Below are 24537 nucleotides of genomic sequence, written 5' to 3'. Positions count from 1 at the left end.
CCTGGTAGGATCCGGGAGGACACCATCCTTATACACCACGTGGCCTCACTCTCGTGGCGTTACAGATGAGATGCAAAGTCCTCCGAGAAGATAACGTCCACGTAGCTGAGGCATGTCTGTCATTTCAGCCCGCGGAGGATGTTGTCCATCATGCGCTCAAAAGTGGCAGGCGCGTTGCAGTGACCGAAGGGTATCGCATTGTGTTCATACAGCCCGTCAAGTTTGATGAACGCTGTTTTCAGGCGATCAGCTTCGGCCATCGGCACCTGCCAGTACCCTGAGCGCAAGTCCAAAGAAGAAAAGTACTCCGCTCCCTGTAGGCAATCAAGTGCGTCATCGATACGAGGCGGAGGATGGACGTCGTTCCGAGTAATTTTGTTTAGCCGGCGGTAGTGTACGCAAAATACAATGCAGCCTTATTTTTCTTGATAAGCACAACCGAAGAAGAACCACGGGCTATGAGTGGACTGGATCACTCCGCAATGTAGCTTGTTGGTCATCTGTTCATCCATGATGCGGCGTTCAGCGAAGGAGACGCGGTAGGGGAGCTAGCGCAAGGGACCCTGGGTACCAGTGTAGATATGGTGGCGAACCGCTGCTGCACGACCCAAAGCTTCTTGGTGAGAGTCGAAGGAAGCTGGGAACAACTGAATCAAGGCGACGAGCTGGGCGCGTCGCAGCGGTGGTAGAGCGGCGTCGACGGAACGGGAAAACACATCGGCTGGGGTCGGGTCGGGGACCTCGATTGGGGGAGTAAGGGCGTTGATGTCATGCATGTCTGGGTCATTAAGGACAGGAGAACCGTCGGCGAGATCGATGACATCAACCGCGCGAACTTATTCTCCCCGAAGGGGGAGGGGGGAGAGAAATGCAACGGGTTCGAGACATACAGGGCGCTACAACCACCAGAAATTGTGAGCAGGCATGCAGAAGCAGGACACATTTGCGATGATCACAAAGGGGAGATGGTGAATAAAGGACAGTAGCGTCCTAGAGCGCAGCAGAACAGGGGAGGCGTCTAGGAGAGCATCACACACCGGCGACAAATCAATTTGGGCACGTGCACAGTCGATGATAGGGGGATGGCGTGGACAGACAAAAAATTATTATGGGACTATAAAAAGAACGAAAAAAATTGTCAGTGGCGTAGCTCGGCTATGCCAGGATATACGTAGCGACGGGTACGTTTCCGTGGCTGAGCTTGTTGTGGTCACTGTATGTTTAGAAATGAGACCCATTGGGTATACACATCTTTTACTCCTTTTGCGTGACAGAGACGAAGACTGCCCGATGATCTGTGCAGCGGTGTCAATTTTGTCGACACAGTATTTCGATTTGGTAGAGCCTCTTTAGTATACAAGCTCTATAGTAGTTCCCCATTGTGTAGTCTGGACACAGCAGGCTCCACCATTATTCACCGCGATCGAAGGGAGATGTCTGACAGCGGTGATACCTTGTCTCACGTACACACACACTCCAGCGTTCTTATTTGGTTCAAGCCAACTGCCGGGCGACAACGTCAAGATCGGAAGAGTTAATCTTCTCTTGTCTATCCCGCCGTTCAGCAGCGGCTGGACTCTCCTTCTCTGCATCCATGTCAAACGTTGTGATACAGCCGGCCATTACATCTCCACCTTTTATACGCAATCCTACCCATCCGACGCGGGGTTCGGGTAATAGAGCGGCTTGCGGCGAAGCGGCGACGAAAACGCGGCGCAGCTGTGGGGTGTCTCTGGTTACCATGGTATCGGCGCATGCGATCATCCGCGTGACGTCACACTCGGCTTTGACGGTGGAGCGGGCGCGCGGCCGCGGCGACGGCGAAGCGCACGCCGCGCTTTGCTCCTCTCCGGTTGCCATGGTAATGGCGCATGCGCACAACCGGTGTCTCCCATGTGCTGTGAAATGTTCGACTGGTAGCCCAGTGTAGCTCTCGCTACAAAAAATTAGCTGTGGTTTAGCTCTGGTAAAACCTGGTAAAGTAGCGAGAGCTTGTTTCTTTCGCCTCACAAGTCTAGCTTCTTTCAGGGACGCAGAGCTCGATTCGTCGTCCCCGGGCGTTGTGGATGCACTGTCGGAGGGTTAGCGGGCCCGTCTAGCCGTGTCTTCTTTGCGTCGCTTATCGAGGCGCTTAGCGCGCTGTTCCTCGGTTTCTTCGGCCTTCTGTTGGCTTCATTCCGACGGCGAAGCCTGGCTTCTTTGAGTCTCTCTGCCATCTCTACCGACGGCTTTACTGAGCCGCCTTCTATATATACAGCTGTGCCAGCCCCTATCATTCCTACGACGCATGCGCAGAGCTCGCGGAAAGAGCGGACTGCCAGCTCTAAGGCTTTCATTTGGGCTAGTTGGTTGTAGCTGTGAAACATATTGACTAGCACTAACACAGACAGCGGCCAATGTAAGAGTAAGAGACAGGACACACGCTAGACCAGCTTGTTCATGAGCGCAAAAGTCATCACCCTAGCACGGAATGTGCTAAGAGTAATCAGGTTGCCATAGGAAAAAGAAATATTTTTACAAAAAACAGAGGGAAGGACAGGGCCCATTCTAAGAGAAATAGTAAATGCTAAGGCTTTCATTTGGGCTAGTTGGTTGTAGCTGTGAAACATATTGACTAGCGCAAAGACAGACAGGGACCAAAGTAAGAGTAAGCGACAGGACACACGCTAGACCAGCTTGTTCTTGAGCGCAAAAGTCATCACCCTAGCACGGAATGTGCTAAGAGCAACCAGGTTGGCATAGGAGAAAGATTTTTACACAAAACAGAGGGAAGGACAGGGCCCATTGTACGAGAAATAATAAATGCTAAGGCTTTCATTTGGGCTAGTTGGTTGTAGCTGTGAAACATATTGACTAGCGCAAAGACAGACAGGGACCAAAGTAAGAGTAAGCGACAGGACACACGCTAGACCAGCTTGTTCTTGAGCGCGAAAGTCATCACCCTAGCACGGAATGTGCTAAGAGCAACCAGGTTGGCATAGGAGAAAGATTTTTACACAAAACAGAGGGAAGGACAGGGCCCATTGTACGAGAAATAGTAAATGCTAAGGCTTTCATTTGGGCTAGTTGGTTGTAGCTGTGAAACATATTGACTAGCGCAAAGACAGACAGGGACCAAAGTAAGAGTAAGCGACAGGACACACGCTAGACCAGCTTGTTCTTGAGCGCAAAAGTCATCACCCTAGCACGGAATGTGCTAAGAGCAACCAGGTTGGCATAGGAGAAAGATTTTTACACAAAACAGAGGGAAGGACAGGGCCCATTCTAAGAGAAATAGTAAATGCTAAGGCTTTCATTTGGGCTAGTTGGTTGTAGCTGTGAAACATATTGACTAGCGCAAAGACAGACAGGGACCAAAGTAAGAGTAAGAGACAGGACACACGCTAGACCAGCTTGTTCTTGAGCGCAAAAGTCATCACCCTAGCACGGAATGTGCTAAGAGCAACCAGGTTGGCATAGGAGAAAGATTTTTACACAAAACAGAGGGAAGGACAGGGCCCATTGTACGAGAAATAGTAAATGCTAAGGCTTTCATTTGGGCTAGTTGGTTGTAGCTGTGAAACATATTGACTAGCGCAAAGACAGACAGGGACCAAAGTAAGAGTAAGCGACAGGACACACGCTAGACCAGCTTGTTCTTGAGCGCAAAAGTCATCACCCTAGCACGGAATGTGCTAAGAGCAACCAGGTTGGCATAGGAGAAAGATTTTTACACAAAACAGAGGGAAGGACAGGGCCCATTCTAAGAGAAATAGTAAATGCTAAGGCTTTCATTTGGGCTAGTTGGTTGTAGCTGTGAAACATATTGACTAGCGCAAAGACAGACAGGGACCAAAGTAAGAGTAAGAGACAGGACACACGCTAGACCAGCTTGTTCTTGAGCGCAAAAGTCATCACCCTAGCACGGAATGTGCTAAGAGCAACCAGGTTGGCATAGGAGAAAGATTTTTACACAAAACAAAGGGAAGGACAGGGCCCATTCTAAGAGAAATAGTAAATGCTAAGGCTTTCATTTGGGCTAGTTGGTTGTAGCTGTGAAACATATTGACTAACGCAAAGACAGACAGGGACCAAAGTAAGAGTAAGAGACAGGACACACGCTAGACCAGCTTGTTCTTGAGCGCAAAAGTCATCACCCTAGCACGGAATGTGCTAAGAGCAACCAGGTTGGCATAGGAGAAAGATTTTTACACAAAACAAAGGGAAGGACAGGGCCCATTCTAAGAGAAATAGTAAATGCTAAGGCTTTCATTTGGGCTAGTTGGTTGTAGCTGTGAAACATATTGACTAACGCAAAGACAGACAGGGACCAAAGTAAGAGTAAGAGACAGGACACACGCTAGACCAGCTTGTTCTTGAGCGCAAAAGTCATCACCCTAGCACGGAATGTGCTAAGAGCAACCAGGTTGGCATAGGAGAAAGATTTTTACACAAAACAAAGGGAAGGACAGGGCCCATTCTAAGAGAAATAGTAAATGCTAAGGCTTTCATTTGGGCTAGTTGGTTGTAGCTGTGAAACATATTGACTAACGCAAAGACAGACAGGGACCAAAGTAAGAGTAAGAGACAGGACACACGCTAGACCAGCTTGTTCTTGAGCGCAAAAGTCATCACCCTAGCACGGAATGTGCTAAGAGCAACCAGGTTGGCATAGGAGAAAGATTTTTACACAAAACAGAGGGAAGGACAGGGCCCATTCTAAGAGAAATAGTAAATGCTAAGGCTTTCATTTGGGCTAGTTGGTTGTAGCTGTGAAACATATTGACTAACGCAAAGACAGACAGGGACCAAAGTAAGAGTAAGAGACAGGACACACGCTAGACCAGCTTGTTCTTGAGCGCAAAAGTCATCACCCTAGCACGGAATGTGCTAAGAGCAACCAGGTTGGCATAGGAGAAAGATTTTTACACAAAACAAAGGGAAGGACAGGGCCCATTCTAAGAGAAATAGTAAATGCTAAGGCTTTCATTTGGGCTAGTTGGTTGTAGCTGTGAAACATATTGACTAACGCAAAGACAGACAGGGACCAAAGTAAGAGTAAGAGACAGGACACACGCTAGACCAGCTTGTTCTTGAGCGCAAAAGTCATCACCCTAGCACGGAATGTGCTAAGAGCAACCAGGTTGGCATAGGAGAAAGATTTTTACACAAAACAGAGGGAAGGACAGGGCCCATTGTACGAGAAATAGTAAATGCTAAGGCTTTCATTTGGGCTAGTTGGTTGTAGCTGTGAAACATATTGACTAGTGCAAAGACAGACAGGGACCAAAGTAAGAGTAAGCGACAGGACACACGCTAGACCAGCTTGTTCTTGAGCGCAAAAGTCATCACCCTAGCACGGAATGTGCTAAGAGCAACCAGGTTGGCATAGGAGAAAGATTTTTACACAAAACAGAGGGAAGGACAGGGCCCATTCTAAGAGAAATAGTAAATGCTAAGGCTTTCATTTGGGCTAGTTGGTTGTAGCTGTGAAACATATTGACTAACGCAAAGACAGACAGGGACCAAAGTAAGAGTAAGAGACAGGACACACGCTAGACCAGCTTGTTCTTGAGCGCAAAAGTCATCACCCTAGCACGGAATGTGCTAAGAGCAATCAGTTTGCCATAGGAAAAAGAAAGATTTTTACAAAAGACAGAGGGAAGGACAGGGCCATTGTTCGAGAAATAGTAAATGCTAAGGCTTTCATTTGGGCCAGTTGGTTGTAGCTGTGAAACATATTGACTAGCGCAAAGACAGACAGGGACAAAAGTAAGAGTAAGCGACAGGACACACGCTAGACCAGCTTGTTCTTGAGAGCGAAAGTCATCACCCTAGCACGGAATGTGCTAAGAGCAACCAGGTTGGCATAGGAGAAAGATTTTTACACAAAACAGAGGGAAGGACAGGGCCCATTGTACGAGAAATAATAAATGCTAAGGCTTTCATTTGGGCTAGTTGGTTGTAGCTGTGAAACATATTGACTAGCGCAAAGACAGACAGGGACCAAAGTAAGAGTAAGCGACAGGACACACGCTAGACCAGCTTGTTCTTGAGCGCAAAAGTCATCACTCTAGCACGGAATGTGCTAAGAGCAACCAGGTTGGCATAGGAGAAAGATTTTTACACAAAACAGAGGGAAGGACAGGGCCCATTGTACGAGATATAGTAAATGCTAAGGCTTTCATTTGGGCTAGTTGGTTGTAGCTGTGAAACATATTGACTAGCGCAAAGACAGACAGGGACCAAAGTAAGAGTAAGCGACAGGACACACGCTAGACCAGCTTGTTCTTGAGCGCAAAAGTCATCACCCTAGCACGGAATGTGCTAAGAGCAACCAGGTTGGCATAGGAGAAAGATTTTTACACAAAACAGAGGGAAGGACAGGGCCCATTGTACGAGAAATAGTAAATGCTAAGGCTTTCATTTGGGCTAGTTGGTTGTAGCTGTGAAACATATTGACTAGCGCAAAGACAGACAGGGACCAAAGTAAGAGTAAGAGACAGGACACACGCTAGACCAGCTTGTTCTTGAGCGCAAAAGTCATCACCCTAGCACGGAATGTGCTAAGGGTGACCAGGTTGGCATAGGAGAAAGATTTTTACACAAAACAGAGGGAAGGACAGGGCCCATTGTACGAGATATAGTAAATGCTAAGGCTTTCATTTGGGCTAGTTGGTTGTAGCTGTGAAACATATTGACTAGCGCAAAGACAGACAGGGACCAAAGTAAGAGTAAGCGACAGGACACACGCTAGACCAGCTTGTTCTTGAGCGCAAAAGTCATCACCCTAGCACGGAATGTGCTAAGAGCAACCAGGTTGGCATAGGAGAAAGATTTTTACACAAAACAGAGGGAAGGACAGGGCCCATTGTACGAGACATAGTAAATGCTAAGGCTTTCATTTGGGCTAGTTGGTTGTAGCTGTGAAACATATTGACTAGCGCAAAGACAGACAGGGACCAAAGTAAGAGTAAGCGACAGGACACACGCTAGACCAGCTTGTTCTTGAGCGCAAAAGTCATCACCCTAGCACGGAATGTGCTAAGAGCAACCAGGTTGGCATAGGAGAAAGATTTTTACACAAACCAGAGGGAAGGACAGGGCCCATTGTACGAGAAATAGTAAATGCTAAGGCTTTCATTTGGGCTAGTTGGTTGTAGCTGTGAAACATATTGACTAGCGCAAAGACAGACAGGGACCAAAGTAAGAGTAAGAGACAGGACACACGCTAGACCAGCTTGTTCTTGAGCGCAAAAGTCATCACCCTAGCACGGAATGTGCTAAGAGCAATCAGTTTGCCATAGGAAAAAGAAAGATTTTTACAAAAGACAGAGGGAAGGACAGGGCCATTGTTCGAGAAATAGTAAATGCTAAGGCTTTCATTTGGGCTAGTTGGTTGTAGCTGTGAAACATATTGACTAGCGCAAAGACAGACAGGGACCAAAGTAAGAGTAAGAGACAGGACACACGCTAGACCAGCTTGTTCTTGAGCGCAAAAGTCATCACCCTAGCACGGAATGTGCTAAGAGCAACCAGGTTGGCATAGGAGAAAGATTTTTACACAAAACACAGGGAAGGACAGGGCCCATTGTACGAGAAATAGTAAATGCTAAGGCTTTCATTTGGGCTAGTTGGTTGTAGCTGTGAAACATATTGACTAGCGCAAAGACAGACAGGGACCAAAGTAAGAGTAAGCGACAGGACACACGCTAGACCAGCTTGTTCTTGAGCGCAAAAGTCATCACCCTAGCACGGAATGTGCTAAGAGCAACCAGGTTGGCATAGGAGAAAGATTTTTACACAAACCAGAGGGAAGGACAGGGCCCATTGTACGAGAAATAGTAAATGCTAAGGCTTTCATTTGGGCTAGTTGGTTGTAGCTGTGAAACATATTGACTAGCGCAAAGACAGACAGGGACCAAAGTAAGAGTAAGAGACAGGACACACGCTAGACCAGCTTGTTCTTGAGCGCGAAAGTCATCACCCTAGCACGGAATGTGCTAAGGGCAACCAGGTTGGCATAGGAGAAAGATTTTTACACAAAACAGAGGGAAGGACAGGGCCCATTGTACGAGATATAGTAAATGCTAAGGCTTTCATTTGGGCTAGTTGGTTGTAGCTGTGAAACATATTGACTAGCGCAAAGACAGACAGGGACCAAAGTAAGAGTAAGCGACAGGACACACGCTAGACCACCTTGTTCTTGAGCGCAAAAGTCATCACCCTAGCACGGAATGTGCTAAGAGCAACCAGGTTGGCATAGATGAAAGAGTTTTACACAAAACAGAGGGAAGGACAGGGCCCATTGTACGAGATATAGTAAATGCTAAGGCTTTCATTTGGGCTAGTTGGTTGTAGCTGTGAAACATATTGACTAGCGCAAAGACAGACAGGGACCAAAGTAAGAGTAAGCGACAGGACACACGCTAGACCAGCTTGTTCTTGAGCGCAAAAGTCATCACCCTAGCACGGAATGTGCTAAGAGCAACCAGGTTGGCATAGGAGAAAGATTTTTACACAAAACAGAGGGAAGGACAGGGCCCATTGTACGAGATATAGTAAATGCTAAGGCTTTCATTTGGGCTAGTTGGTTGTAGCTGTGAAACATATTGACTAGCGCAAAGACAGACAGGGACCAAAGTAAGAGTAAGCGACAGGACACACGCTAGACCAGCTTGTTCTTGAGCGCAAAAGTCATCACCCTAGCACGGAATGTGCTAAGGGCAACCAGGTTGGCATAGGAGAAAGATTTTTACACAAAACAGAGGGAAGGACAGGGCCCATTGTACGAGAAATAGTAAATGCTAAGGCTTTCATTTGGGCTAGTTGGTTGTAGCTGTGAAACATATTGACTAGCGCAAAGACAGACAGGGACCAAAGTAAGAGTAAGCGACAGGACACACGCTAGACCACCTTGTTCTTGAGCGCAAAAGTCATCACCCTAGCACGGAATGTGCTAAGAGCAACCAGGTTGGCATAGGAGAAAGATTTTTACACAAAACAGAGGGAAGGACAGGGCCCATTGTACGAGAAATAGTAAATGCTAAGGCTTTCATTTGGGCTAGTTGGTTGTAGCTGTGAAACATATTGACTAGCGCAAAGACAGACAGGGACCAAAGTAAGAGTAAGCGACAGGACACACGCTAGACCACCTTGTTCTTGAGCGCAAAAGTCATCACCCTAGCACGGAATGTGCTAAGAGCAACCAGGTTGGCATAGGAGAAAGATTTTTACACAAAACAGAGGGAAGGACAGGGCCCATTGTACGAGATATAGTAAATGCTAAGGCTTTCATTTGGGCTAGTTGGTTGTAGCTGTGAAACATATTGACTAGCGCAAAGACAGACAGGGACCAAAGTAAGAGTAAGCGACAGGACACACGCTAGACCAGCTTGTTCTTGAGCGCAAAAGTCATCACCCTAGCACGGAATGTGCTAAGAGCAACCAGGTTGGCATAGGAGAAAGATTTTTACACAAAACAGAGGGAAGGACAGGGCCCATTGTACGAGAAATAGTAAATGCTAAGGCTTTCATTTGGGCTAGTTGGTTGTAGCTGTGAAACATATTGACTAGCGCAAAGACTTACAGGGACCAAAGTAAGAGTAAGAGACAGGACACACGCTAGACCAGCTTGTTCTTGAGCGCAAAAGTCATCACCCTAGCACGGAATGTGCTAAGAGCAATCAGTTTGCCATAGGAAAAAGAAATATTTTTACAAAAGACAGAGGGAAGGACAGGGCCATTGTTCGAGAAATAGTAAATGCTAAGGCTTTCATTTGGGCTAGTTGGTTGTAGCTGTGAAACATATTGACTAGCGCAAAGACAGACATGGACCAAAGTAAGAGTAAAAGACAGGACACACGCTAGACCAGCTTGTTCTTGAGCGCAAAAGTCATCACCCTAGCACGGAATGTGCTAAGAGCATCCAGGTTGGCATAGGAGAAAGATTTTTACACAAAACAGAGGGAAGGACAGGGCCCATTGTACGAGAAATAGTAAATGCTAAGGCTTTCATTTGGGCTAGTTGGTTGTAGCTGTGAAACATATTGACTAGCGCAAAGACAGACAGGGACCAAAATAAGAGTAAGAGACAGGACACACTCTAGACCAGCTTGTTCTTGAGCGCAAAAGTCATCACCCTAGCACGGAATGTGCTAAGAGCAATCAGTTTGCCATAGGAAAAAGAAAGATTTTTACAAAAGACAGAGGGAAGGACAGGGCCATTGTTCGAGAAATAGTAAATGCTAAGGCTTTCATTTGGGCTAGTTGGTTGTAGCTGTGAAACATATTGACTAGCGCAAAGACAGACAGGGACCAAAGTAAGAGTAAGCGACAGGACACACGCTAGACCAGCTTGTTCTTGAGCGCGAAAGTCATCACCCTAGCACGGAATGTGCTAAGAGCAACCAGGTTGGCATAGGAGAAAGATTTTTACACAAAACAGAGGGAAGGACAGGGCCCATTGTACGAGAAATAGTAAATGCTAAGGCTTTCATTTGGGCTAGTTGGTTGTAGCTGTGAAACATATTGACTAGCGCAAAGACAGACAGGGACCAAAGTAAGAGTAAGCGACAGGACACACGCTAGACCAGCTTGTTCTTGAGCGCAAAAGTCATCACCCTAGCACGGAATGTGCTAAGAGCAACCAGGTGGCATAGGAGAAAGATTTTTACACAAAACAGAGGGAAGGACAGGGCCCATTGTACGAGATATAGTAAATGCTAAGGCTTTCATTTGGGCTAGTTGGTTGTAGCTGTGAAACATATTGACTAGCGCAAAGACAGACAGGGACCAAAGTAAGAGTAAGCGACAGGACACACGCTAGACCAGCTTGTTCTTGAGCGCAAAAGTCATCACCCTAGCACGGAATGTGCTAAGAGCAACCAGGTTGGCATAGGAGAAAGATTTTTACACAAAACAGAGGGAAAGACAGGGCCCATTGTACGAGAAATAGTAAATGCTAAGGCTTTCATTTGGGCTAGTTGGTTGTAGCTGTGAAACATATTGACTTGCGCAAAGACAGACAGGGACCAAAGTAAGAGTAAGAGACCGGACACACGCTAGACCAGCTTGTTCTTGAGCGCAAAAGTCATCACCCTAGCACGGAATGTGCTAAGAGCAATCAGTTTGCCATAGGAAAAAGAAAGATTTTTACAAAAGACAGAGGGAAGGACAGGGCCATTGTTCGAGAAATAGTAAATGCTAAGGCTTTCATTTGGGCCAGTTGGTTGTAGCTGTGAAACATATTGACTAGCGCAAAGACAGACAGGGACCAAAGTAAGAGTAAGCGACAGGACACACGCTAGACCAGCTTGTTCTTGAGCGCAAAAGTCATCACCCTAGCACGGAATGTGCTAAGAGCAACCAGGTTGGCATAGGAGAAAGATTTTTACACAAAACAGAGGGAAGGACCGGGCCCATTGTACGAGATATAGTAAATGCTAAGGCTTTCATTTGGGCTAGTTGGTTGTAGCTGTGAAACATATTGACTAGCGCAAAGACAGACAGGGACCAAAGTAAGAGTAAGCGACAGGACACACGCTAGACCAGCTTGTTCTTGAGCGCAAAAGTCATCACCCTAGCACGGAATGTGCTAAGAGCAACCAGGTTGGCATAGGAGAAAGATTTTTACACAAAACAGAGGGAAGGACAGGGCCCATTGTACGAGAAATAGTAAATGCTAAGGCTTTCATTTGGGCTAGCTGGTTGTAGCTGTGAAACATATTGACTAGCGCAAAGACAGACAGGGACCAAGGTAAGAGTAAGAGACAGGACACACGCTAGACCAGCTTGTTCTTGAGCGCAAAAGTCATCACCCTAGCACGGAATGTGCTAAGAGCAACCAGGTTGGCATAGGAGAAAGATTTTTACACAAAACAGAGGGAAGGACAGGGCCCATTGTACGAGAAATAGTAAATGCTAAGGCTTTCATTTGGGCTAGCTGGTTGTAGCTGTGAAACATATTGACTAGCGCAAAGACAGACAGGGACCAAAGTAAGAGTAAGCGACAGGACACACGCTAGACCAGCTTGTTCTTGAGCGCAAAAGTCATCACCCTAGCACGGAATGTGCTAAGAGCAACCAGGTTGGCATAGGAGAAAGATTTTTACACAAAACAGAGGGAAGGACCGGGCCCATTGTACGAGATATAGTAAATGCTAAGGCTTTCATTTGGGCTAGTTGGTTGTAGCTGTGAAACATATTGACTAGCGCAAAGACAGACAGGGACCAAAGTAAGAGTAAGCGACAGGACACACGCTAGACCAGCTTGTTCTTGAGCGCAAAAGTCATCACCCTAGCACGGAATGTGCTAAGAGCAACCAGGTTGGCATAGGAGAAAGATTTTTACACAAAACAGAGGGAAGGACAGGGCCCATTGTACGAGAAATAGTAAATGCTAAGGCTTTCATTTGGGCTAGCTGGTTGTAGCTGTGAAACATATTGACTAGCGCAAAGACAGACAGGGACCAAGGTAAGAGTAAGAGACAGGACACACGCTAGACCAGCTTGTTCTTGAGCGCAAAAGTCATCACCCTAGCACGGAATGTGCTAAGAGCAACCAGGTTGGCATAGGAGAAAGATTTTTACACAAAACAGAGGGAAGGACAGGGCCCATTGTACGAGAAATAGTAAATGCTAAGGCTTTCATTTGGGCTAGCTGGTTGTAGCTGTGAAACATATTGACTAGCGCAAAGACAGACAGGGACCAAGGTAAGAGTAAGAGACAGGACACACGCTAGACCAGCTTGTTCTTGAGCGCAAAAGTCATCACCCTAGCACGGAATGTGCTAAGGGCAACCAGGTTGGCATAGGAGAAAGATTTTTACACAAAACAGAGGGAAGGACAGGGCCCATTGTACGAGATATAGTAAATGCTAAGGCTTTCATTTGGGCTAGTTGGTTGTAGCTGTGAAACATATTGACTAGCGCAAAGACAGACAGGGACCAAAGTAAGAGTAAGCGACAGGACACACGCTAGACCAGCTTGTTCTTGAGCGCAAAAGTCATCACCCCAGCACGGAATGTGCTAAGAGCAACCAGGTTGGCATAGGAGAAAGATTTTTACACAAAACAGAGGGAAGGACAGGGCCCATTGTACGAGAAATAGTAAATGCTAAGGCTTTCATTTGGGCTAGTTGGTTGTAGCTGTGAAACATATTGACTAGCGCAAAGACAGACAGGGACCAAAGTAAGAGTAAGAGACAGGACACACGCTAGACCAGCTTGTTCTTGAGCGCAAAAGTCATCACCCTAGCACGGAATGTGCTAAGAGCAACCAGGTTGGCATAGGAGAAAGATTTTTACACAAAACAGAGGGAAGGACAGGGCCCATTGTACGAGAAATAGTAAATGCTAAGGCTTTCATTTGGGCTAGTTGGTTGTAGCTGTGAAACATATTGACTAGCGCAAAGACAGACAGGGACCAAAGTAAGAGTAAGAGACAGGACACACGCTAGACCAGCTTGTTCTTGAGCGCAAAAGTCATCACCCTAGCACGGAATGTGCTAAGAGCAACCAGGTTGGCATAGGAGAAAGATTTTTACACAAAACAGAGGGAAGGACAGGGCCCATTGTACGAGATATAGTAAATGCTAAGGCTTTCATTTGGGCTAGTTGGTTGTAGCTGTGAAACATATTGACTAGCGCAAAGACAGACAGGGACCAAAGTAAGAGTAAGCGACAGGACACACGCTAGACCAGCTTGTTCTTGAGCGCAAAAGTCATCACCCCAGCACGGAATGTGCTAAGAGCAACCAGGTTGGCATAGGAGAAAGATTTTTACACAAAACAGAGGGAAGGACAGGGCCCATTGTACGAGAAATAGTAAATGCTAAGGCTTTCATTTGGGCTAGTTGGTTGTAGCTGTGAAACATATTGACTAGCGCAAAGACAGACAGGGACCAAAGTAAGAGTAAGAGACAGGACACACGCTAGACCAGCTTGTTCTTGAGCGCAAAAGTCATCACCCTAGCACGGAATGTGCTAAGAGCAACCAGGTTGGCATAGGAGAAAGATTTTTACACAAAACAGAGGGAAGGACAGGGCCCATTGTACGAGAAATAGTAAATGCCAAGGCTCTCATTTGGGCTAGTGGTTGTAGCTGTGAAACATATTGACTAGCGCAAACACAGACAGGGACCAAAGTAAGAGACAGGACACACGCTAGACGAGCTTGTTCTTGAGCGCAAAAGTCCTTGCTAGGGTGATGACTTTTGCGCTCAAGAACAAGCTGGTCTAGCGTGTGTCCTGTGTCTTACTCTTACTTTGGTCCCTGTCTGTGTTTGCGCTAGTCAATATGTTTGACGGCTGCCAGCGGTTGCAATTGTTCGGCAACGGCTCGAAGCCACGGTGCGGCCACGGCTCAAGTGCGGCCACACTGACCTCGCGAAGCGGCTAGCGTAGTGTAGCTGTCGCTACAAAATAAAGTGTCCCTGCCCGTCCCGCTAAGTGTAACGGGAGTCTCGCCCGACGATGATGTCGTGAAAGGAGAAGGCGAGTACGATTAACTCAGTGGTGTAGGAGCGGCCTTGGATGACGAGGCGGCCGGTGCACCATGCGAGAGGACGAACGAAGTCAGCGCTGGTGGTTCGAAGAGAAGTTTCAGAAAGCGACGTCGTCACTTTTTTTTTAGTTTGCGGCGCAAGTTGTGACTAATGACGGACACGGCGGCAACAGTGTCAGTAAGTTCAAGAATCAAATCAAATCAAATCTTTATTCAGCATTCTTCCGCGTATAGCAAAAGCAATGCTGGGACAGGAGCAAAAAAGCTGCTACAAGCAGCTTGACGAGGCCATTGCCCTTAGTTGATTGGCAGCGCGAAGGTTTTACACTCACGGTTAATACCTATTGTTTGCATATAAGCGTGTCATCTCACATACAAAAGCAAGACAAATGTATTCGCGTACAATAGCATCCCAGCTACAGACCAAAATGTTTGAAAACATATACAGCAAAAGGAAAGAAAAAAAAACGCATTTCTGGTCCAATTTAGACCATTCTCGCTCAAGACGTACAGACATACAAAAGAATTATACAAACCTAATCCAAAAACTAGTATGCTTCAAGATAAGAGGAAACGTTTAGATTACAAAATTGTTTCTTCTTTTTAATTTGGAGACCGTCGTTTGTCACTAAAAATTCTTTCCATTGTTTTATAGTCATGGTGCTCGGGTCTATATGTCTCTTTTCAAGGCTATATAGCAGGAATGGTACACGATATTGCAACCTGTTAAAACCATTCTTGGTTCGGGAAAATGGCGAATCCTATATTTCTCTTTGCCTTACGCTGTACGCCAGCTGCAAGGATTTTTTGAGGCGGCTCATTCGAATAAAATGCTCATTTGTGTGTTTTAAGCTGCTCTTGTATTTTAAGAACAGGTTAAAAATGTATGCATGCCTGACAGTAAGGGCATTAAGTGATTGAAACAAACCCTGCGTATGGGAATCGTATGGGGCATTTGCAATATGGCGGATAGCTTTGTTCTGTAATAAAAGTAATTTGTGAATGTTTGTTCGAGATGTTGTTCCGCAAACAAGCTTACAGTAGTTTATATGCGGGAGGAATAAGGCATTATATAGAAGAAGTGTGAGTTTCGGTGGAATCACCTGTCGCAATCTACAAATCATTCCACATGCCCTCGCCAACTTTTTAGCTACAAGGTCAACATGAGCGTCCCAAGTTAAATTTTCACCAGAAATGACTCCTAATATTTTAACCTATTTCGCAAGCTCTATTTAAGAATTGTCAGAATAGATATCCAAGCAACGATTTATTTGCTTTTGCATCGGCGCAAATAAAATACATTTGGTTTTCGCTGCGTTTATTTTTAAGGAATTTACTGTGCTCCATTGAAACGCTCTGTCAAGGGTAGTATTCAAGGGTAGTATCAAGGGTAGTAGTTCAGCGTACTGTGTATCTCGTCTTCCCTTCGTCCGTCGTCTACCAGCTCCACAATCTTCCGAATGTCAAACCGGCTTGTCTATGCCGCAACACAACCTGCTCACCGTTTACCCGTTTGCATAGGGCAACAAGTTTTTTGGGGGCCGGTAATGAAACGCATACTCCAAGCTTTGCTCCTTCCTTCTTCAGCCTATGAAACGCCCCATATGGGACGACTACTGTGCGTGGGCGGTTTTTATAGCAAATATGTACTGGCTTTTTAAAGCGAAACCTTTACAACTCCAGCCTGCGAGCCATTTCGGCTCGTCGCGTCGTATGTCATATGCGTGGCCCACGAACGACCTTGAGCCGCCGTTGCCTAGAGACACCGCAGCCGCGCTCCAACAGATGGCGCCGCCGTCGACGCCGCTGCCGTCGCCGCTCGCTCCACTAGATGTGCTCTTGGTGTAGAGGCAGAGGAGGCGTGGCCTCGCGGTGGTATATATATATATATATATATATATATATATATATATATATATATATATATATATATATATATATATATATATATATATATATATATATATATATATTAGCAGACAAGTTAAAGGAAATGAGGGGCCCGTTTGACAAATTTATGAAGGGGGCCAACAGTCACCGAAACCAAGGTGCATAGGGGAACGTTAATTTTTTTTTTAATGTGTTATGCTTATGAGTGGGATAATAATACTTAGATTAATAAATTGCTTAAAGAAAATTACTTACAAAGCAGCAGAAAAAACAACCATGCCGCCGGTGGGATCCGAACCCACGACCTCCGAATATCGCGTCCGGTGCTCTTACCAACTGAGCTACGGCGACGGCTGTCCAATCTGCTGCTCTCGTGGGTATTTATGTTTACTTGGGTGTAAGCGAGCCTTGAGAGTGTTCACCAGCGCCACCCTCGACCATAGCGGCGGACGTAGCACGTCCTGTGATACCGCGAGCGTGACGTAGAACGTCATCTAACGGTGCGGGCGGAAACTGTGCGAGAGCCCTCTTATGCTACCTATGGCATCAAGACTGCCAGAACCGAGACCCTCGTTAAGCTATTAGCAGACAAGTTAAAGGAAATGAGGGGCCCGTTTGACAAATTTATGAAGGGGGCCAACAGTCACCGAAACCAAGGTGCATAGGGGAACGTTAATTTTTTTTTTTTAATGTGTTATGCTTATGAGTGGGATAATAATACTTAGATTAATAAATTGCTTAAAGAAAATTACTTACAAAGCAGCAGAAAAAACAACCATGCCGCCGGTGGGATCCGAACCCACGACCTCCGAATATCGCGTCCGGTGCTCTTACCAACTGAGCTACGGCGACGGCTGTCCAATCTGCTGCTCTCGTGGGTATTTATGTTTACTTGGGTGTAAGCGAGCCTTGAGAGTGTTCACCAGCGCCACCCTCGACCATAGCGGCGGACGTAGCACGTCCTGTGATACCGCGAGCGTGACGTAGAACGTCATCTAACGGTGCGGGCGGAAACTGTGCGAGAGCCCTCTTATGCTACCTATGGCATCAAGACTGCCAGAACCGAGACCCTCGTTAAGCTATTAGCAGACAAGTTAAAGGAAATGAGGGGCCCGTTTGACAAATTTATGAAGGGGGCCAACAGTCACCGAAACCAAGGTGCATAGGGGAACGTTAATTTTTTTTTTTAATGTGTTATGCTTATGAGTGGGATAATAATACTTAGATTAATAAATTGCTTAAAGAAAATTACTTACAAAGCAGCAGAAAAAACAACCATGCCGCCGGTGGGATCCGAACCCACGACCTCCGAATATCGCGTCCGGTGCTCTTACCAACTGAGCTACGGCGACGGCTGTCCAATCTGCTGCTCTCGTGGGTATTTATGTTTACTTGGGTGTAAGCGAGCCTTGAGAGTGTTCACCAGCGCCACCCTCGACCATAGCGGCGGACGTAGCACGTCCTGTGATACCGCGAGCGTGACGTAGAACGTCATCTAACGGTCCGGGCGGAAACTGTGCGAGAGCCCTCTTATGCTACCTATGGCATCAAGACTGCCAGAACCGAGACCCTCGTTAAGCTATTAGCAGACAAGGGGACCGGACGCGATATTCGGAGGTCGTGGGTTCGGATCCCACCGGCGGCATGGTTGTTTTTTCTGCTGCTTTGTAAGTAATTTTCTTTAAGCAATTTATTAATCTAAGTATTATTATCCCACTCATAAGCATAACACATTAAAAAAAAAATTTAACGTTCCCCTATGCACCTTGGTTTCGGTGACTGTTGGCCCCCTTCATAAATTTGTCAAACGGGCCCCTCATTTCCTTTAACTTGTCTGCTAATAGCTTAACGAGGGTCTCGGTTCTGGCAGTCTTGATGCCATAGGTAGCATAAGAGGGCTCTCGCACAGTTTCCGCCCGCACCGTTAGATGACGTTCTACGTCACGCTCGCGGTATCACAGGACGTGCTACGTCCGCCGCTATGGTCGAGGGTGGCGCTGGTGAACACTCTCAAGGCTCGCTTACACCCAAGTAAACATAAATACCCACGAGAGCAGCAGATTGGACAGCCGTCGCCGTAGCTCAGTTGGTAAGAGCACCGGACGCGATATTCGGAGGTCGTGGGTTCGGATCCCACCGGCGGCATGGTTGTTTTTTCTGCTGCTTTGTAAGTAATTTTCTTTAAGCAATTTATTAATCTAAGTATTATTATCCCACTCATAAGCATAACACATTAAAAAAAAAAAATTAACGTTCCCCTATGCAGCTTGGTTTCGGTGACTGTTGGCCCCCTTCATAAATTTGTCAAACGGGCCCCTCATTTCCTTTAACTTGTCTGCTAATAGCTTAACGAGGGTCTCGGTTCTGGCAGTCTTGATGCCATAGGTAGCATAAGAGGGCTCTCGCACAGTTTCCGCCCGCACCGTTAGATGACGTTCTACGTCACGCTCGCGGTATCACAGGACGTGCTACGTCCGCCGCTATGGTCGAGGGTGGCGCTGGTGAACACTCTCAAGGCTCGCTTACACCCAAGTAAACATAAATACCCACGAGAGCAGCAGATTGGACAGCCGTCGCCGTAGCTCAGTTGGTAAGAGCACCGGACGCGATATTCGGAGGTCGTGGGTTCGGATCCCACCGGCGGCATGGTTGTTTTTTCTGCTGCTTTGTAAGTAATTTTCTTTAAGCAATTTATTAATCTAAGTATTATTATCCCACTCATAAGCATAACACATTAAAAAAAAAATTAACGTTCCCCTATGCACCTTGGTTTCGGTGACTGTTGGCCCCCTTCATAAATATATATATATATATATATGCGCTTCGCCTTTGTGGATTCTAGTCGTTATGGAGTGCGCGAAAGAGACGCAACAACGAAAGAACGAAGCGCGGAAGAGACAACGTGCTCAAGGGACGCCAGAAGAGCGCGCCGCGCGGCTCGAGAAACGTCGTAAGGAAGATGCGGCTAGAAGAAGTCGTGCCACGTCCCGGAGTGACTCTTCAACTGCGGACTGGTTTGAGTTCTCGAGAGCGTCGGAATGAGACGCTGCGTAGACGACGTGCCGAGGAAACGAAGCTTTCGCAATTCAACTAGGGTTAAGCAGAGCTAAACCACAGCCAATTTTTTTCCACCAAATGTACAGTAACCTTATTTCATTTGATCATAGCGAAGCACGTGCCTATCATTTCGCCATTCACTGTGGTGCACCTTGAATATGTGATTGTTGCGGCGATGCAGTACACAGTGTGTTTCACCTACGACTTTAAACAATTTTTAAAAATGAGTTTTTTAGTTAGAGCACTTTTTTCGGCATAACATTGTCAGCGGTGTACTACATCAGAATATCGCTACGACGGGCTAGCTAGCAGGCTGGTAAAGCAATATTCAATACTTAACTTTTTAACTATTACTGTGAGGCTCCTAAATTGTTGAGAGGCGTGTGCCCAACATAATTAATTCTATATCGGTTTTTACAATTTCGAAAAAGGTGCTGTGGCCTCGGCGCTGTGGCCCAACAAATTTTGGCTCTTTCGACTAGTTACATACAATGGAGAGGCTGCTTCGCGTGCAAACTTCTCGATTACGCATGTAATTTGGCCTGATGTAGACATAAATTTGTTGCACCACAGCGCCGAGGGTAACCCCGTTTTCAAAATTCTGAAAACTGATGCGGACATTTGTTTACGGTGGACTACACGCCTCTCTCTAAGTAGACCCTAAAAGTAACAGTTAAAACGTTCAGCATTCAATATTTGTTAACCATCCTGCTAGTTAGCCCATCTTAGCTGTATTTTGATGTGCTACACCGCTGACAATGCTATGCCGAAAAGAGCGCTCTTCTAACTCGAAAAGCATATTAAGCCGAAAGCCTTTAATGACTCATGCTCCGTCCGTTCGTCCGTTACGCTCTTCCACCTTTGGCCTCCAAGATCTCTCACACGCGCTAGCGCCCGATATAATCTCAGAGGCCATGTTGCGCCATCGGTAGTCCCCTGCGCATGCGCGAGGTGGCGGCACCGGCGGGCGCGCCGCGCCCGCGCCAGACGCCTCGCTGCTGTCGACCGAGTCGGGTGGGCCGGGGTGGCGCGCAACCTCCCTCCTAGCGCTCGCTTCAATGGGGTCTCAGAATGCGGGCAAACTCAAGTACTTAAATTAACATCTTAACCACGCATCACTGACTTAAGCAGCACCACTGTGCTAAAGGCTTTCGCCTCACCGCACTATAGATCAACAAGGTCGCCCCTAAACTTTTTAAATATTGTGGAGTCTTAGGAGAAAAAGCCTCTATATTCATGCTCTCCTGAAATGAAAATACCAGTTGTTAGTTAGCGCTTGTGTTCAGTTTTTTCCGTTGTCCCGACTTCGCGCTGTTAACAACACGCTTTTCTCCTTCGCTGCCGTCTCGACCAATCAGGATTTTCAAGTCACAACGACGCCGACGTCCGGTTATTCGCAGAACGGTAACGTTATCATTAACGCATTAAAAGCCGAGTACAGAGGCACTTGCCAACACTTCTTTCCAAAGTGGCCGATCGATCCGTTTGTGCGTCGGTCGGTTTACCCGTCCGTCGTGGGCGCACGCCTGCAATCAGCTCGTGCCCACTGAGGGCACGAAAGTCTTTTGCCGAGTGCTAGACTGAGCGACCTGTTTGATTCGCCTATGAAGATTTCACTCGCCGTGTGCGTTGTTGTAGGCTCACACATAGGCGTCCATATGAGCAGAAAACGCGATCACCTGCAGTAGCGATAGGCAAGATCCCACGGAAGAGGACCGAACGCACGATTGCCAATGGCTGCAAAACACGCGTGCATTCCTGCTGAAGTGTTGTAGGGGTGTAGCAAAGATTTACGCCGTTGCTTTTTGTTGTTTTTAGGCGCGCCTTGTCCTTGATCCCCCGCACAAATATTCTCGTGTTTATAGTGGACAATATTTATTGTGTCTCTAGCATTAAATTTTCACCTGTCAGTACAGCAGTCGGGTAGTCTGTCTCTTATTCTCTCGCCTTTCCTTGCGCTGTTATTTTACGTAATGACCCAAATTCTGGCTCTTCCCAGCTTCTTTCTCATCTCTTCTGTTCAGCAACCAAATAAAATCGCAGATCACGAGCGTGATGATCTCTTCAGTACGAGCTGCGCAACCGGGGAATGAGTTTTTACGTCACCGAGCGTTTCGTAATCGCTGATGACCTTCTATGGTTCTATTTTGACGCGCTGCACCATGGGATGCGGTGATGGTCGGAATATGCCCTCATGGATTGTCCTGTGCCGGCCAGTTGTCATTTACACCTTTCGTGTGCAGCAAGCCGGAATGCATTGCACTTGGATAGCGGCATCCTGATCGCGGTGCCAATCCCAAAGGAGTATGAAGCGGATGGTCAGGCAATGGAGGATGCCGTGCAGCAAGCGCTCCGAGAATCAGAGTAAGTCTTCATGTTCTTCGGGCATACAGTATAGATGGATTTGAGCAGATGGCGAGGTTACTTAGCTCGTTCATCATTGTGCACGCGCAGAAGAACTCAAATTTAAGTTTCACTGAGGGCCCCTTGCTTTGGAAAATGGACAAGATTGAACGATTACAGAAAAGTCGAATCACGGTACTAGAAAACACAGAATCGCCTTGTGTCCATCTTGTTTTGAATATCGGGTCAGCAGGCCGATGCTCTCCGGAAACTGAGTGACTAGAGATTCGGGAAATGAAAGGAAGAATGGGGACGTTTTGCCGCAATTTAGCTAAAATAAAATTATTCAGAAAACGTTTACCAGCAGTTCAAGTAACGTCATTCTTAATCTCGAATCGATTCATCCGAACAATAGTGCCATTCTGAATGCACCAGTTGGCGACTCCCAGATTCTAGGATATTTTGGGGCACACTAACTCTCCGTTGAATCCAGAACACAGGACAGCGTTAATTTTTAGGTAGAGGGTAGAACTGAGGAACTGAGTCCTCTTCAGTTACCATGTGAGCACCAAAAAGTTCCACAATCAGTTTACAGTCCGGTGGAAATTGGAGGAATAGCAAGTGAAACTTAAGGAAAATCAGAAACTGCCGGACTGCTCGTGAAAGAACTGAGACCACACAGTTCGGCTGTAGTTCCCCAACTCACTAAAAGGAAACGGGTGTGAAGAAAATTGTGGTCATAATTGGAAAGTTGGTTTATTTTGGTTGCCCCGCCGCGGTGGCTCAGTGGTTAGGGCGCTCGACTACTGATCCGGAGTTCCCGGGTTCGAACCCGACCGCGGCGGCTGCGTTTTTATGGAGGAAAAACGCTAAGGCGCCCGTGTGCTGTGCGATGTCAGTGCACGTTAAAGATCCCCAGGTGGTCGAAATTATTCCGGAGCCCTCCACTACGGCACCTATTCTTCCTTTCTTCTTTCTCTCCCTTCTTTATCCCTTCCCTTACGGCGCGGTTCAGGTGTCCAAAGATATATGAGACAGATACTGCGCCATTTCCTTTCCCCAAAAACCAATTATTATTATTATTATTATTATTTTGGTAGGGGCGTTAACGCCCCAAAGCAATTCAGGCTTTTAGGGACGCCTTAGTGGAGGGCCACGGATAATTTCGACAACCTGGAGTTCTTTAATGTGCACAGACATCGCGCAGCACACCGGCCTCTAGCAATTCGCCTTTATCTAACTTCAACAGCCTCGGCTGGAACCGAACCCGCGTCTTTCCATTCGGCAGCAGAGCACCGTAACAGCCAAGACACGACGGCGAGTTCAATTGGGAAGTTGGAGAGCTGGAATAGAGGATTCAAACTTGCTAAAAATTGCAGCAGAATAAACTGCCAAACGCCGTCCTGACTTCGTAACTAACAACTTCCTGAAAGTGGGCAAAGTTCGTGTATGGAGAGACTTCCTCAGCTATAGTAACATTACAGCCTTGGTAGTCATGTCAGCTCGTCACGGTCCGCTCGAAGAACCGGGATTAGTCGAAAAGCAAGATAAAATGGTACCAGGACTTCTGCAGCAAAAGATTCCTTTGTGGCGGAGCCGCAAGAGAACAAAGCTTTCTACAAAGGAGCTATGCCGTAGTCGAAAGCTGGAGTGGTATGACCTTTCCCAGCGACGAAAGCCGCGCGTAATCCTGGCAATGTGAAGTTTCCATCAGTGGTCTCCAGAGTCCGATAGGAAGGGGTGAGAAAAGGAAGAGGCTTGAAAAGATTTCGGCAAGCTAGAGACCTGCCTGCAGCTGGAAATCACTCGAATCAGCTTTTGAACGTGAGGGCTGTGAGCAATTTAACTGAGGGTTTACTTGTACTCCAAGCGGGTGGATGCATGGATGTCAAGTGATGCAGAAAGTTGTGAGATTCATTACTAAAGTCGGCACCAGCATAAGTAAAAGACACTGAAGAGGCACACGGCATAATCGCTGGACATCAACTAATTCTTTACTGCAGAAGCACACTTTTATAAAGAAATAGATTGGGGCGGAAACAAAATGTAAAGAGCAACGTGAGTGGGCGTTATCGCATTTGTATTTCACAGGAACAAGCATCCATGAAGGCAACTTCTTTGCGAGATAAGGCCAAGGAAAGAGTGCTCACGCACCTTTCAGCTTTTGTTTTTAATCCAGTAGGCATTTCTGGTTCCTCTGCAACGCTTCTTTTTTCCTTTACCATAAGTGTGCGCGGCATTAAACTGTGGCTCACTTGCTTTGCATCTTTTGCACGCACGCTTTACAGTCTTCTGCCAAGTGACCATCCGTAGCTACAGCTTGTACTGCACGTCGGTGCTCCCTCAACATTTTGTTTAGGCCCCTGCCTGTATGGCCAACGTACGATTTTTTTCATGGGAGGGGAATCTCGTAAAGCACTCCTGTAACACATATAGTGAAACCAGTGGTAAGCTTCGTTGTGCACCAGGGCTGATCATTTTCCCCGTTCACAGCTCGACACATTTGCCACAGCTTAGTGGGCGCTGAAAATAGGACGGGTACCCCGCACTTCTCGGCTACTTTTTTAAGCCGGTGCAACGCGTTTTGTGTGTATGCTATGTCTGCCGGCCATCCTGTCTGGGTAGCCTTTCTTCTGCGGCTTCCGGAGTTGACCACTTTCGCGAGGCTTTCCACCACAGAAGCAATGGTTTTCTGTGCATAACCCGCCTTTCTCAGGCACTGCACCTGTATGTGCACACTAGCCGAGACTTGGAGCTTACGT

The 24537-nt window shown here is 46.8% G+C and overlaps 1 protein-coding gene across 2 annotated transcripts in view; it reads left to right on the top strand.

Moving 5' to 3' along the window:
* The window catches only part of LOC144127807 (uncharacterized), a 1292097-nt gene that overhangs the window by 174566 nt on the left and 1092994 nt on the right, over positions 1 to 24537 (top strand). For both annotated transcript variants that reach the window (XM_077660737.1, XM_077660738.1), the window contains exon 9: positions 21676 to 21796. In XM_077660737.1, coding sequence (XP_077516863.1) covers positions 21676 to 21796 — 121 coding nt within the window. The remainder of the gene's footprint in view (positions 1 to 21675; positions 21797 to 24537) is intronic.

Source organism: Amblyomma americanum, chromosome 4, assembly GCF_052857255.1.
Source record: "Amblyomma americanum isolate KBUSLIRL-KWMA chromosome 4, ASM5285725v1, whole genome shotgun sequence".
Taxonomy (NCBI): domain Eukaryota; kingdom Metazoa; phylum Arthropoda; class Arachnida; order Ixodida; family Ixodidae; genus Amblyomma; species Amblyomma americanum.
Note: the sequence above shows the minus strand (reverse complement) of the source record. Positions and strands in the feature narration are given on the sequence as shown.